We start from the raw sequence: 17193 nt of genomic DNA, 5'->3' as shown, positions 1-17193 counted from the left end.
TTATCTTCAGGTGCATACTTGTATTTTGGGTTTCTACTAGAACATGTTTACGTGCTTCAATGTAAAAAAAAAGCTTTATTTTTCTCATAGCGGCTGTGCTGCAGCACTTCTTTTCACCCTCCGTCTGAAACGCTCTATTTAAGCTACTGCCTTCCCCTCCCGAAAAGCCCAGTCTGCTCTGATTGGTCAGCTGGCCCACTCTGTTGTGATTGCTCAACAAAGCCTCTTTGGACTCCGCTCCAGCTCCGCTCTAACTAGCTTTGTTTGAGGGCGTGCCAAACTAGCCACTAGCCAGGGATTATGCAAATGTATTACTTGGTGACATCACCACGTTACGGAAGACAAGGCAGGACTCCAAGCAAGGCGTTTCAGGCAGTTCAGGAGCAGTGTTTCTGTGGGGGAGAGTAACTCCCTTTGGCCTGGACTTTGCTTTTTTTTTAACTTTGCAGAACATTTACATGCACAAAAAACTATATAACGCACTAAAGGAAAGTGAAAAAGCACAAAAGCATAATAGGTCCCCTTTAAATGATTAATAGGATATGAAAATAGTTTTAAAATAATATAACCACAAGAGTCTACAGCCATGCTATCGGCTCTGTGATGCTGTAAGCTCAATGCTAATCCTATATGCCTACAATGTTAGCATGCTGATGTACTGTATAGATGTAATGTTTACCATGTTCGTCATGCTGCTGTGTGTTCAAATACCAATATTACCATACTATTTAGTATGCCAGAAAAATATTTAGTATGTCCCAATACATAGTATTTCAAATGCAGTATGGCAAAAATACCAGGATGTCCTACTACATCCGGTCGCATTTTGCAGTATGCAAGCCAGCATGATTTTCTGGCTATTCTGACCCACAATCTTGTGACCCCTCAGATTTATCTTGGGACATCTGACCCACAGGTTGGGAACCACTGATCTATACTACAAGTTTTCCTGGCATTTTTGGAGCACAGTAGTCACCGTTAAAAACACACTCCCTTAACACAGATCATGACTCAGCCTGAGTAAAACAACCTCTATTCTGTCAGTGTGCTAGCTGTGGTGATGTCACCGCTAGGTCATTTGACTGGGTGACCGGCGGGGGTAGTCAGCGCGGCTGTCAGGCCGCCTCCGACCCCGTCACTCACTCACTTGCTCAAGTGGCTGGTGACATATTTGAAGACCTCGTAATTCTCCTTGGGGAAGCGGCGCAGAATGTCCTTCATCGTCTGGAAACGCTGCTCCCTATCGTTGATCTCTGAATGGTGGCGGAGAGAGAGACGAGAGAGGTTAGAGGAGGAAGGAGAGTGGCTGAAAGAAAAGATTAAGGGAATCTGTGGTAAAGATGTGAGGGGAGTGAGAGTTAAGATGAGGAGGGATGGGTGGGGGGGGGAGTACAATGGAGAAGAGGAGAGTTTGAAGAGCATAGTGAAAGCAATTGGATTCAGCTCTCAAAAAATCCATGCCAGGACACAGTGATTTCATCCTACAACAGTACGAGTTTCACACATCGCACTCATGAAAACACACACACGATTCAAAAGGACTCCAAACTAAAAAAAAAAAAAAAAAAATCAGCAGACAAAGACCACACACATTCCAGAGGAGAAAAATACACCCATCACAATGTCCTACAGATTACAGCAACTCACACACAAACACACACATCCACACTGGGTGTGTTAAGCCTGATGGCAGCGAGGAGTGAGTCAGAAACGCTGACGTCACCGGCTAACACAGTCCATCCTGTGTGTGTGTGTGCGTGTGCGAGGCAGAGAGCAGCAGTGGGAACGGCAGATGTTCTCGTCCACATCGCAAACATGATTTACAGTCAGGAGAATTTGAGTTTGTATTCCCACAATGAGGTCAACGTGGATCAAAAACAGATTTAATGACTTAACACAGTCCCTCCTGCTGCACATCCATCATCGGCAATCAAAACACAACTTCCTTACAGCTTGTTTAAAGTAACGTCACCATGACAATATGTGCTAAAATCCACCCGCCCGTCTTTTTCTGTGTCCCTTTTATTTTTTTGCCCCACCTTGCAGTCTGACGGCTCAAATTCTGAAAATGCAGAGTGCAATTTGCTATTTTCAACCGAATGAATCTTCCCTCTAAACTTCTGTTTTCTCCCTTCTTTCCCTCTATTGTGGCACAGGCTGCAGGGGCTTTATCAGGTCTCTGTCACGGCTGAAGAGTCTCGCCAGGGCCGTAAAAAAAAAAAAAAAAAACACACAGCAGAGCTCAAGTGAGTGACAGCAGCCTTGCGGCCCGGGGGTAAATCTCTCCGGCGCGATGCAAGACTAAGCTACGCCTTAAATCTCCATTCCGACAGATTACAGGACACAAAGAGAAAAAGAGAGGCCGCGGAGAGCGCAGGAGCACCCTCGTTTATCTAACATATGACTTGTTTTCTCATGACTTCATCCAGACCCCGTTATCCACGGCGCTCCTGCATCCCTCCATCATGTGCAATCATCCCCGCATCCTCCTTCCCGAAGCCTTAAATATTCTCTCCTTCTCCGTCCTCTTTTTCCTCACCGAGTGGCAAATCTAATTCTCCCCATGGATGGATTTGGATTGCAAGAGTTTTGCTTGTTAGGTTCAAGAAAAGTTACAAAGAAGGGGAAAGGATTTAAGGCAAAATCCAATACACCTCGGGTTTTTGTGCTGCACTCTCCCCCATGTCCCCCCCTCACCCCGGAGCCCCCAGGACTTACTGAAGGCCTCCACCAGCTCTCCCTGCATGCTGTAGGGCACCAGAGGCTCAGGTAGCTCAGAGAAGAAGGCCTTCATGGCTCCGGCTACTGTGTTCATGGTGAAGTCTTTCTCCACCAGGTCCAGGTTGTGGTCTGGAAACATTATTGAAATGGAAAATAAGACATGTGAAGTACAAAACACACATATATCCGTCACAATTTTACATGCATACAGTTAGGGCTGTCCCTTCTTAGTCGATTAGTCGACTAATCGGTCGTTTTGGTGTAGTCGACTTAGATTTCTTTAGTCGATTAGTCATTTTGTATACTTTATTCATGCTTAATGACTTATTTCCAAGAAACACATCTCTGGTAAACACAAGATTTAAAGTGTCTTTTTTGTGATTCTTTGTGGAGAAACTCAGTTTCACAGATTTGTTGATTAAATCAACTAATCGATTTGTCAACGAAATCGTTTGAGTGTTAGTCGACTAAGAATTTCTTTGTTCGAGGACAGCTCTACATACGGCAAATAAGAGAGGTGGCTGCTTTGGAAATGTTGACTCAACCAAGGATTGGGCTATATAAGGGATAATGTACGGCTAGCCGGTCATTGTTGTGAAATAAACCCCAACAGGGCGACGTAAAGCGGCAGGGTCTTGCATCGCCCTGAAGGGGTTATTTGACAACAATGACCCGCTAGCTGTACATGATCCTGCTTATTACACAGCTACTTACTTATGAAATCAATAATTTGACACAAAAATGGTCCTCTAATGTCTGAGATCAGAACTGCGTCCATAGCAACGGTCTGTTATACATAGCAACGGTCTGCTATAGAGAAATAACAGACTGTAGAATGCTGTGATTGACCAATCAGAATCGAGTATTCAACAAAGCTGTGTAATTAATAACCTAAGATAATATATATTTGTCAACTGTTAGATTTTGCTATACTGTTTTATACCAGGGGTACATTGTTTTTAAGGTCCACCTGCGAATTTACATAAGGGTAGCTGTCTGGAACAATTACATCAAAATTGTACCAACATAATTAAAGGTAAACAAAAAGTTGAAAAGATGATCTCCCTGATGTAGACTTTTTATTTTGTAATTTCTGTGCTTTGTTGTGTTGTAAAGTATCTTTGAGTACAATGAACAGCACCACATAAAAATGATTTATTATTATTATTAACGGTCTGCCATATAGCGGAACTAAAACTGCACATATTCAACAAGACAGCATGGTGGCCTGACAAATCAATGAACAGGAGTGTTTTATGGAAATAATGGATTTTTATATGAGTTTTGCATCAATGTGATTTAGTCTGTTATTACATTTTCTGGATCAAAAACTGACATTCCTGCCTGGTTATTGATTTTCCAGAAAATGTACTCAATCATGATGAGATATTACAATACAAGATTACACTTGTGTTTGAGGCTTTTATCCATATCGGCCATTTATTGTATAATTCACTGCTCGTGGTTGTTTTGGATTGTGCACACAACTCGTAGACACGCCTGCACAGACAGGACTGTTCAATCAATCATTTAATCAATATGAATAAATAAAAAAATCGCATATTTGGTAATAGCATAGGATCCTTCTGTTTAATAAAAGTAGAATGAACTGCAGACACTTAGAAAGCAAAGCGAGACGCCTCAGACAGCAACACCACTCTAGTGGAGAGAGAGTGTGTGTGCGTTTGTGTGAGCAAGAGACTTAATTAAAAAAGCCATTTTCTGATAACTTTTTACTTTACAAAGGTAGTATGTGTAGAAAAAAAGAGAGGCAAGAAAAAAGTAATACAGATACGGTTAGTGAGTTCTTGAACAGTCCGAGGAGAGCTCCCATTTTGAGAGTTTCCAAAGTGCTGCTTTCTCCTGTAATGAGTTATCTGAATCTTCAGGGAGGCTGATGAAGTGCCATCTTCAGTATGGCCATGAGACACCTACGCTGTAGTTTCACCTGTAATTGTCTTGTCCCATTGGCCGGAGGCTCAAAATGATTCAACGCGGGGCTTCAACTCTGATTACCTGTGTTGGATTTAACCTGAACCAGGCGTGGACGCCTGCATACACACCTGCATACATAGGCCATCTTGCGCCGCTATCTATCTGGGCAGCGACATGCTTCATTAACCAAACCAATCTGGAGGTAATTAACTGCCCACAGCAGATAGACACACGCATGGAGGCACACATTGAGAGCACTTGTACATGCGCACGCACGCAGGTAGAAGATGGAGGAGGCAGCGCTACGGTCTAAAAGGAAGCGAAGGCCAATCCCCTCTGTAGAATTAGTGCTCCCTGGTTAATTAAGGGGATCCAGGCTTGTTATAGATAGAAGCAGACACACGTCTGTGGCCTTTTCTTCACACCCGGCTTGTAAGTGTACAACTGAAGCGAGAATGAGCATGTGTACGCTCGTACTGTAAGCAGAAAGTCACGTACCTTGGTCAAATTGCCGCTGCATGCTCTCCATCTCCGCCTTGTTCCCGCTGACCCTGTAGATGCCCTCCGTGCTCAACCCTGGAGGAGAGAGAGAGAGAGATGAATGTTATTAGGTCACTTTTCATGTGTTTAATTTGCGAGTATTTATAGTAGCTGGTCAATCGCCACCTTTGATAGATCTCTGCTGCGTATACATGGTCTCTGAAGGTTTGAAAAAGTAGAGTCACTGCAGGCCGCTCTAATGGCCTCTCCCTATGTCCCCTTCTGTCTTGACACACTATTAGCACTATTTATTAAAGCCATAAAGCACTCCTGCAGGCCTGCTAAGAGCCCACTGGTGCACTGTGACAAGCTGACGCTACATAAGCAGCCGCACACTTTAAAATGACTTGAGGAACTGCAGATACCATATGCTTCAACTTCATTCAGAGGAGGATAATTACTCCTTTCTTTAGACACTAAACAGTCAAATTGAGTCCATATTTTCTAAAGGGCTGCACTGAGGTGTTGTAGCAGAAAATGGAAGAAAAGTAGTAACGCTAAAATGTGCATGTTTGAGCTCTTGTAGAGCTGCAACAATTAATCGATTAGTCGTCAACTATTAAATTAACCACCAAATATTTTGATAATCGATTAATCTGAGTAATTTTTTTAAGAAAAAAAAATTAAAATACTCTGATTCCAGCTTCTTAAATGTGAATATTTTCTGGTTTCTTTACTCCTCTATGACAGTAAAGTGAATATATTTGAGTTGTGGACAAAACAAGACATTTGAGTATTCGCCATCTTGGGCTTTGGGAAACACTAATCGACATTTTTCACCATTTTCTGACATTTTATAGACCAAACAACTAATCTATTAATCGAGAAAATAACCAACAGATCAGTCAACAATGAAAATAATTGATAGTTGCAGCCCTAAGCTCTTGTAATATTTACTTTAAGGCATTTCTATTTAGAGGTGCAAAATACGCCCAATGACCAATGAAGCAGAAGAGACTGTGTCTGATGTTTAACATCTGGAAAAATCAGGTGTAAAATCAGTGGCGCTGTTTTATTGAACACACACACACACACACACACACACACACACACACACACACACACACATAAGGAGACTAGCGGCACATTAAGAGGGTTAACTTCGGCCCATCTGATAGTTCAGACAACATAAACACATTAGTGACAGCAATAAAGAACACTGCAGCGAATTAAAAGGTGACTTAACAAGAGCTCCCCATTCATCACTTTAACAACACAAGACAACAGAGAGGGAATGCAACAGTCTGCTATTTTTCACACAAGTTCTGCCATCCGGTTTCTCTCGCCTTCCTGCTTGAATATTTATTTTCCCAGACTTTTAATGGCTCGCAGCAGGTGCAGCCGAGTGTGATATGATTGAAGCAGCCAATTAAACACTTATTAAGGAGGTCTGTTGGATTTCATTACAGCAAATATCCATCCTATTATAATCTAATAATCCAATAGCCGACAGTTTCAAAGTTTCAACAACTAACACAAATCTCCCACATTGATTTTTCATAATTCTGATTAATTCAATCACTGATGTTTTTGTTGAGCTGACAACCACTGACTAACTGAGCTAATATTTAATCACATGCTGTATAACTTTCATTTTATGGAGGAAAAAAAAGCAAAATTGCAGTTTCAAAACTGTCCGGTTTTCAAAATACTTCATGTTCAGCAGCAGAAAACAATCCCGACAGCCTAGCATCGGTTCTTATTTAGCATAATCACATCTATTAGTCTTACTAAATACTCCTTGAACTGAATAGTGGTGGTGCAATTTGCAGTAGGCTTAGTAAATATAACCTTTAGTCTTGTATTTTCGCAACACTACTATGTACTCAGACACGGAAAACACAAGTCAAAGAAGGACAGCGAATGGCACGTGAACAGCTTGTGCAAGAGAGAAAGCTCACTTGATTTTTCTTCATTAATATTTTTTCAATTTATGTAAGATAAGGTTCCACCTGCTGCCCTTGAAATTCTCTCTTCGTTCACACTTTACGGTGGAGATTCAGGGAGACAAAGAGCAACCCAGAGGGAGTGAAGGAGATAGGGAGTGGCAGAAAAAAAAGAGGGCGAGATAGAGAGAGGCAGGGAGGAAATGAGAGAGCTCTCAGTCAAGGCATACGGCATCGATCTCCTTCTTCTACCAATCAATTATCCACAAAAGCTTTTCTAGCCAGACACTAGGAAAACAGGGATGGGAGGAGAGATAGGGGAGTAGTGGAGCTGTGGTGGTGTGGGGGGGGAGAGAGGAGAGATAGAGGGGCAAAACAGGACAAGCACCCATGTATGAGAAAGATAGCAGGGGGACGCATAGGAGAGAGGGTCAGGACTGATGAAAGAGAGAATGAGAAAAAATAAAGGGATTAAGATAAGGAGGGATATATAGAGGGATGTGTTTGAAACAACGAAATACATCAAAGATGGAGGTTGCAGGAGAATGAAAAAATGGATGAGGAGCCACGAAGCATCGGGAAGGTGAGTATATAATAGAAGAGTTTGACAATGATAGAAATGATGGAAGGGGAGCTCTGCAAAACGGACAACAGCATCCTGTTCCTCTGGGGTCAAACAGAGCACTAGAGCTTCCTGGGGTCAACGTAAATAAGAGCACTTCCTGCATCCTCTAACAACGTCTTCTTTAGTCCTGATAACTTATATAAATCATTACTTTTATCAGCTTCTCGAGCTTATGCGTCAAAGCTTTGACCGTTGCCATGGTAATCAACCTCCAAATCAGTATTCGAATTTAATTTTAATTTTTTAAAATATATATAAGCATGTAATAATAATGTATAGCTCATAAAAAAAGGAATAATCCCACAATATTAATCATTATTCATATTCAACATTCATTGCTTTTAGTTATTCTCAGACGTGTATCGCTGTTTATTGTGTGTAGAAGTGCGTGTCTACAGTAGTGCGGCAGCAGCACTGTCCCGGGCACTAAAACAGGGGAGATGGCCACGCCACGCCACGCCACGCCACGCCACGCCACGCCACGCCGCGAAGCTTCAAACCCAAAATAACGGTATTCGGGACAGCCCTAGCAGAAACCTAGAAATACAACCATCTGTGGTGACTTCACAGCGACACTCAAGTGGTGAACCTGCAATCACACACAACTCTGAGAGCGATAACCACCCCTGCAGTTAGCGGCCATGCTCTTACAGTGCCTTACTGTCTGACAACACACTCCAGCTGATCCCACATCAGCCCCCCCAGACCCCAGCGGCTGATTTCACAGTTCGCCATGAAAACAGGCGGCGTCTGGGCGCTGCCCTTTATGTCGCTATGGAGGCTCATACGGCCAGCAGACATGCCTGCACACGCCAACACGCAGTCATCAACCCCCGTGAGCAGCAGAACACACTGCGGCTACCACCACGGCGAGAGAAAGCCAGAGCTGAGGGGAGATAACAGCAGTCACAATGGATTGATTTTTATATAGCTGCTTCTCTACAAGCTCAGAATGCGACACAAAATACCACATCTTACTCCTATTATTCTCAGGGACAAAGGGAGTGAGCTGGGAAGCACAATTAAGAGAAGCAACAAAGAAATGAGACTTTTCAATAGAAATATAAAAACAGAAAAACAGGCTTTTCTTCAGTGCCTCGAGTGTATCACCGAAATACACCTCTAAATGTGTAAAAAATAAGAAAATATTGTTGTTGTATCCACAAATTCAAAATTCTCTGACTAGTAAATCAAGAATTCAGCTTTGCCTTGAGGGTAAAAAGAAATGTTTTCATCACCAAGGTCATTATAGACTGAAAGAGGATTATGACAGATAAGAATAAAGGCAGGGTCGCTGGGTTTGGTTTGTGAGTATTTTTGTTTGAGAAAAAGAGGCAAAAGAGGAAGGATGTAGGTCAAAGCTGCAGGTCCAGGGTTAGCGTCGCAATGTCACTCATTATCAGCTCACACTATAGTCACAAACATAGTGTCAGCGCCGTACGGTGATTTCCCGTGAGTGTCATTACACCCGCAGATTGTAGACGCAGATACGGGATAAGTAAAGTCTGACTTGCAGCGACTACAATTGAGGCTAAATAGCACATTGTAACTCATTTCCCCTCGCAGTCGCACTGATTCTCTGCGTGGGTGTGCCGTTCTATACTGCATGTGTTAGTATGCAAACAAAGCATTTCTGCTCGCGCACTCTTATTGGTTGTGACTGTGGGATGTGCGAGGATACACACTTCTCACAAATGCACATAAACAACACGGGAGTGAGCTAAATACACGTGGAAAAGAGCTGAGCCCAAACATTCTTCCAATTTCCTACGTTGTGATATTGATCAGACAGGAGGGAGCTATGGGGCGGAACATTACCTGGCAACCCCCTGGCGAAAACTCACCCGGACACACACAGCATGCTCACAAAGGGAAGGAGAGAAAGCAATGAAGGAGGAGGGGAGGAAGAGAAGGAGGGGATACTGTAGCAGGAGGGAAAGAAAATGCAGTGAATTGAGAGAGGTGACGATAAGACAGGGGGAGAAATAGAAATATGGGTTAGGAAGAAGATGAAAGAAATCAAATCTGACAAGTGAAGGTACTCGTGGAGACGGAGGGAGCAGGATGACTGGATCCGGAGAAAGCAGCGGAGAAACAAGGGCACAGGAAGAGAGGAGGAAACAAGAGGATTAAAGGAGTGAGTGAGGGTAAGAGGTGGAAAACATCCCCATGTATGCACACACCAGCGTGTATGTACTGTATATATTCAACCAGTTTTTTCCTCCGTCATCCGGAACTAAGCGCTGCCGTGACTGCTCCAGTTAACACCTGAAATCTAACGTGATGCCTTGTTATCTAGAGCTTTGCCCCTACAGTACTGTATACTCCCACACAGAGGAAGGCGGTGGATGTTTTGTGAGGCCGCCGCGGTAATCCACAAATACAGAGTCTTTAATCAGGACAGAGATTACAGTGGAATGCATCGACATGTCAGCGAGCGAAGGCAATGTTTTGGCAAATCCGCATGCAACTCACTTTATGGACGGTAATGAAAACTAGGCAATTTTAAGCAGTTAAGTGTACATTTTCATTAATTTTGTTGGGTTGATTCCAGGATTTTTAGACCCTGTTTAAATAATGTAATGTAAAAATTATGTTTAAAAATTGGTGAAAATACAATTAAACAGCTAACTAAACAATAAAAACATGACTCATAACTTCAGTATCTAAACTCCTGAGAGACATGTACTGATATCTACACACACTCATGGACCCTGAACTAAGTCGCCTCTGGTTTAGTGTAACAGCTGGTGGCAGACTGAGAGGCAAGCTGGCCGTCCCGGGGCAGTGGGGCACCAGGACAGCCTGGCAGGGGGTTTGGCGTCTGGGCAACAGGGCAGCAAGGTTAAGAGAGGCTATCCAACCACATCTGTGCTACCAGTACTCTCAGGGAAGGGAGGAGAGGAGGTATGGGGGGTGTGTGGATATAAACCTGTTCCCAAAAAGCTTCAAGAGAAAACTTGCCATAGTTAAATAATTATTTTATTATTTACTAAGGCTGTCAAAGTTAATGTGATAATGATTGTAGCGGGCTCAGTTTTAAAGCTAGGGTGAAGATACTGGCATCATACTAAACTATAAAAACTTAAGGAATCCAATGTTACCAACAATCTCATACTAGCTTGTCGTGAAGGTGGCTAAATAATGCTCCGCTTCCACTGAAGTTTGGCAAGGAAAAACTGGCATGGCCATTAGAAAATAGGGGTCCCTTGACCTCAAGATATGTGAATGAAAATGGGTTCTATGGGTACCCACGAGTCTCCCCTTTACAGACATGCCCACTTTATGATAATCACATGCAGTTTGGGGCAAGTCATAGTCAAGTCAGCACACTGACACACTGACAGCTGTTGTTGCCTGTTGGGCTGCAGTTTGCCATGTTATGATTTGAGCATATTTTTTTATGCTAAATGCAGTACCTGTGAGGGTTTCTGGACAATATTTGTCATTGTTTTGTGTTGTTACTTAATTTCCAATAATAAAGATATACATATATTTGCATAAAGCAGCATATTTGCCCACTCCCATGTTGATAACAGTATTAAATACAAATCTCCCTTTAAGGTACATTTTGAATGGATAAAAAAATTCGATAAAAGATTAATTTGCGAATAATTGAGATTAACTATGGACAATCACACAATTAATTGCGATAAATATTTTAATAAATTGACAGCCCTATTATTTACATGATATATCACAGGCTTCATCTGAGAGCCTGATAGAGAGAGAGGGCAAAGAAGAGCACCACAGCTTGTGAGAAGTGACGGCTTGCAAGGAGAAGTCACGGTACGCCAAACTTATTTGTCGCTTAAATTCCCCCTTGGTTTTTCTCATCATCACACTGATCTGAATGAGGCTTTGATGGCTCATTTTAAAGTTAACACATAACACTGTGACTGTAACCACTGGAAACAGAAGTCAGCATGATCTGCTTGATGCTTTCACTTGAACCAGTTTGGGAGTTGCCACACAAACAATATTTATATACAAATAAGGAACTAGCTTCACCGGTGGATCTTATCACATCTTATTTTGCTTTACTTTTATGAGACAACCATTTAGGTTATCAAACACCCTGACCTGGTTCATGTCCCTGGAGGTGCCCACTGTAAAGCCTACAGCTCAGCAAAGCACTACCATTTATCAAACCTGAACAAAGAGTGAGGGAGACACGAAAGAAAGCACAGGCTGCGTGTGATATAAGGACGACCACAGAATCATCACAGCGACGAAGACCACGGTATATAACAATCCCACCGGGGAGGGAGGAGGATTAAGATAAGGAAAAAAATAAAAGGGACATAGAAGAAAGGGAGCTCAAAGGAGACAGGTATAGCGAACGCAGAGGCAGAATGGATCCTTTGAAATGATTTGAAAACAGTTGAAATGACTGAAAACAGCAGCCTGTTCTGCATCCGTAAAGTAAAGTAAAAACAGATTCTTACCTGTTGTCTCAATGAAACGGATGCACTTCTCGATGAACACCGGGATTGGCCTCTCAGGGGTGACCACGGTGGCCAGCTGCAGACCGAAGTAGTTGCTCTCGATGGGTTTGGAGATGGAATGCCTGGGTTTGGGTCGCGGTTTCTGGGAGAAAGAAAATAATCGAGAGGAAAGAACAGATTGGTGGGAGCACTCAGAGACCAAAATGTAATATCATTTGACCCTGATTGACATTGACATTGCTGACATAGGCACCCATTTCCACAATGACACTAAAGCCTAGAGGCACTGTTCTTGAAATGATTTAGATGGAAAAGACTATTTTTAAAGTGTGTTTATGTTAGTATGTACTGGAGCAAAAAGACATGCACACACACCCATCCCGCACATTCCTTCAAACCTGATAAGTAATGAAACATTCCTGACTTGGACCTTGCTCTGTGCATATCTCTTCATCCTCCTTCCTTCACCATTCTGTGTTTCTCTCTCTACTGCACTGCAGCTCTCCGATAATCAAACTCTCTTATTCATTGTTTAATTACTTTCTAACTCCTGTTATTCTCCAGTTAAGAGACCTCTAATGCACTCCTGCAGCATCCTCTGTCTGCCTCCGTATGGCCGAGGCATCAGCAGTAATTGTACTGCGCTTTAATGGCGTTCAGTGGGAAATGTTTTGAAGGCCCCCGAGGCCTGGATCTCTAGTAAGTCTGTCAGCCCCCTGAGGCTCTGCCCTGGCAGGCTGGGTGGTGAGGCAGGGATGCATGGTTGGCTGGGCACACAGACTGCAGGCCTGACAGACAGACACAGGAAAAAAGGAGCAGAGGAGTGCTCATTAGAGAGAAGGAGCCCGGCGTGCCCTCTGCTCCAGATACTGGCCTCGCTGCACTCCACCAAACATCTTCGATAGCGCATATATACACACACTCGCTCACAGCGGTGCTCAAGGAAACAAGCGGGGAAACACTAATTAAGACTGAGCAGATCAACACAGACTCACCTGGACTTTTTCTACACCGTTAGTGAATTTATTCTGTTGTTAATCTACGTTATCTTTCATTAGGCTTCCACCTAAAAGAGCCTGACCGATACATCTGCAGGCCGATATTACCGGCCGATATGTGGTTATTACAGATAAAACATTATCTGTGAGTACGTTAAATGATACCTAAAAGAGATGGAAAGGGAAATTAAAACAATAAATGTTTTATTGGCAGCATTCCTATGTATATGATTTTTTTTCTCAATTTAAATTTATTATGGTTTTGTTTAATGTGTTTTTTTTTACAGTTACAATTCAAAATAACTTATATTTAATGTGGGAATAGTTTGGGTGTTTTGAAGTGGAGTTGTATGAGGTGCTTATTCATAGTCAGCGTGTTACCTACAGTAGATGATGGTTGGCACAACCCCAATTTGGAGAAACAGACAGGAGTTACCGCAATGTACTGCTGTGGACAGGGCCGACAGAGAAACGTATTTTAGCCACCTAAAAGAAAAGCTCACCTAAAAAAATCAATATCAGTTTAAGTGTGCACTATATTAACAATATTTTAACTACTTTTGTTTCTCCAAACTGGAGGCGTGCCGGCCCATCATCTAATACACTGACTATGGATAAGCACCTCATACAACCCCACTTCAAAACATCCAAACTATCCCTTTAACATCCAGAATGTACTGTTATATTTACTGTTATGGTCAGCTGTTATAATAAATCCTATTGTTCAGCTGCAAAATATCTTTACTCAGGCAAAAAAAAAGAATATTGGTCAATATATTGTTATAGTCTTCTCAAGTATTGATATTGGGATTGGCCTCAAAGATCCATTACCATCCATCCAAGGTGTTTTTCTATGATAATAACTATAGAAAAAGGGCACTGTCGCTGCTTCCTTACTGGTGCTCAAGTGTCGGGAAAACAAAATGTCAAAGATAACTCGATAACGCTGACTGGCTTAAGAGTCTACACTTCATTCAGCAAGGCCCCAGAGATGCTGATGAAGGCTCTTTGCTGAAACACATCTAGGTGAAAATAACTGCAGACTTTCTCAGCAAAACCAGCAACTGTTGCCCAGTTATCTTTCTATGAGCCGATACCTAACTGGAATTCCTTCACTAATCGCTCCCGGCTAACTCCCCTGCTGCCCTGCCAGATCCCTCCGTGACGCTCCCTTTCCTCAACGTACAGACATCCTTACACTTGTGGCTATTAGCTGAACATCCGCGCATAATAATGCATGTGAATGTGTGCACAAAACACCCACATGAGTCTTTAATTGAATTAAAGGGCGAGTAGTAATAATAGATGTGACGCTACAAGACAACGGCCTCTGTGGTGGTAGAGAGCCGTACAGTAACTCGCTGCCAGCTTGGTTTTTTAGCTCCAAGTAGCAGCTCATAATTTATTTGTGTTCTATCACACTGACTGTGTTGTATATCTGTGCCCTATCTCAGTTTAGCAGACTGTCTCTATACCCCCCTCTTCCTCCTCCTCCTCCTCCTCCTCTCTTCCACCCACTTTTCTCTCTCACTGTCTTATCCCCCTGCAGTTTTGCCTTCTGGCCACTCCTTTTAGTTGCTGACTGAGACAGGATACGTTGCCAGCGCTGAGAAGACAAAACCTCTACCACAAAAGACAAACAAAATGTATCCTTAATAATAACATACAGACACCATGGTGAGCGTTTACATACACAGTGCGCTGTAGGATGCCGAAACACAAAGCCGCAATATAAAAACAACCAAAAAATAGCAGTTTTCTATCAGAACTCTTATTTCTCTCCAGCTCCATTTCATTTTCTTTCTGTGGTTGTGTTTTCTCCTTTTCTTTGATAGTCTCCCTCCCTCTTATTTCTTGTACGAGGACACCAGACTGGAACTAGGTGACTGAGGAATTTGAAGCATTCCTCTTGCTGGCTGAGGAGGTTTGAAAAAAAGGCTGCAGGAGAGAGAGAGAAAGAGGAAATGTTTCCGGCCTCTCGCTGAGGGAGGGCGGGCGGGACAGAGACACAGTTGGTCATTGCCTGAGGTAAAAAGGGGTTTTAAAACAGGCTCAGAGTCTAGTTTCAATTATTTGTTCCAACCCGTCACGACTCGGGAGTGGTAGACAGTACCCTACGGCTCTGACCAGGGAAGTGTTAACACTGCATAAACCCACATCTTCAGTCTAAGACCAACTGAAAATCTGACTCCCTGACAAGCCCCTAACAGGAACGGCTGGTTTTATACCAACTCTGAGTCGCTGCTACAACACGTCTCCCTGAGATGACCAAATAACTCAATAACATGCCAGTTATCCTGGGGGGATTTCAGGCTGCAGCAGACTGAAAATGGACTCTTATCTTGGAGACAGCTGCTTAGAAAACAGGTGATGGAACTTGATCACTTCACTACAACCACAATTACACCATAATGGCCTTTAATGCGGATATCCAGATCCCAGACCTGCTGTAGGGCACAAATCAGAGGCACTAATTAGAGTGACGGTGGCGACACTGATCTAAAATCTGCTGGCTTCTATTTTCTTGGGGGATTTGTTTTTGAAACAAGGCTAATAGTGTGTCATGTGATACTTTATTGATCCCACTCGCCCCCCCTCAAAGGACAGGGTGAGAGCACAGGGTCGGGTAAAGGTCAGGAGCTACGGGGGCTTGCTAACATGTGTCTGTTTGTCCTTGCACACTTTTTCAGAAGGACAAATGGCATTGAGTTCATTATGTGCCAAGTCAGTTAGTGCATAAAAGAAATAACGTGGTTTAATAGGCAGTCAGGAGCGATGTGAGACGACAGCCTTCATGCAGGTACTTGGACATTACCGCCGAGTGTGTGATAACATTAATCATCCCCCTCCTGTTCCACCCCACTGACAGCCATGGTAATTATCACAGACCCACAACGTACACGGCTGTAACTCCTATTCAGCTGACACTTCTGTACCACGCCATGTGTGTGAATGAACAGCATACCAGGCCGATAAGGCTATCAGAGTGAGGTCAAAACTATCGTCACAACACGTGTGAGCGCAGAGACGGACAGGAGAGGGGTAGACGGAGGCTGAGGATAGAGAGATAGGAGCAGAGGAGAACATATTGGGGAGAGAAAGAGAGAGAAAGAGTGTGACAGGAATGTGAGAGGCAGAAAGTATGAATCAGCAAGAAGAGAAGACAAACACTGTGAATATGAGAGAATGAAAGGAAGGAAGCAAAGAAAGCCAAGCTGACAGGGAAGAATTTAAAGGAATAAGCTGACCAGACTCGGCACATACTTCACTGCAGTACCACAACAGTGAACAGTAACCAACACTGTCTTAACTAGCTGACGCTGATGTCAATCATTAGATCACTAACGGCAAACGCACTGCGCCCTTTGGCAACTAAGTTGTGAATAATTCGTAGTCATATTACTAGTGAGGCGGAAAGCCAGATGACTGCACAATCAGGTTTTGTGAATTATACTTAAAGGGGACATATCATGCTCATTTTCAGGTTCATACTTGTATTTTGGGTTTCTAGTAGAACATGTTTACGTGCTTTAATGTTCAAGTAACACATTATTTTTCTCATACTGTCTGTGTGAATATACCTTTATTCACCCTCTGTCTGAAATGCTCCGTTTTAGCGCCTGTCTCTTTAAGACCCCCTCCCGAAAAAGCCAAGTCTGCTCTGATTGGCTTGTGAGAAAAATATGTTGCACCTTTGAAAAGGTAGTTCTCACGCTGTGGGCGATATATTCTAATGAGCCTAAATGTGACATGTAGGAAGGGGAACCAAATCTGAATGGCTTGTTGAATCACTTGTTTTCTGATCTAGACAGCCCACAAATAACTGATTGATCACCTTATCTCACAGTTTGTGGGGTGGTAGGCACTCCAGATACACAAATGTATGTACACAAGCACTGAAAAAGAGAGTTTTTCATGATATGTCCCCTTTAAGGAGTGAACTCCTTTGTTTTTTGCATGTTAGTACTATTGTTTGTTGAACAGCAGGGGTGTTTACAGCCAATTTGTGGAGATACAACATTAGTTTTAATTTCTCTTCA

At 42.9% G+C, this 17193-nt stretch overlaps 1 protein-coding gene across 2 annotated transcripts in view; it reads right to left on the bottom strand.

The window, feature by feature from the left end:
- arhgap35a (Rho GTPase activating protein 35a) overlaps positions 1–17193 on the bottom strand; it is a 78785-nt gene that overhangs the window by 4312 nt on the left and 57280 nt on the right. For both annotated transcript variants that reach the window (XM_037775182.1, XM_037775181.1), the window contains exons 3-6: positions 12156–12297; positions 5155–5232; positions 2719–2850; positions 1148–1253 (exon numbers count right to left, since the gene is read on the bottom strand). In XM_037775182.1, coding sequence (XP_037631110.1) covers positions 1148–1253; positions 2719–2850; positions 5155–5232; positions 12156–12297 — 458 coding nt within the window. The remainder of the gene's footprint in view (positions 1–1147; positions 1254–2718; positions 2851–5154; positions 5233–12155; positions 12298–17193) is intronic.

Source organism: Sebastes umbrosus, chromosome 7 (assembly GCF_015220745.1).
Source record: "Sebastes umbrosus isolate fSebUmb1 chromosome 7, fSebUmb1.pri, whole genome shotgun sequence".
NCBI lineage: Eukaryota > Metazoa > Chordata > Actinopteri > Perciformes > Sebastidae > Sebastes > Sebastes umbrosus.
Note: the sequence above shows the minus strand (reverse complement) of the source record. Positions and strands in the feature narration are given on the sequence as shown.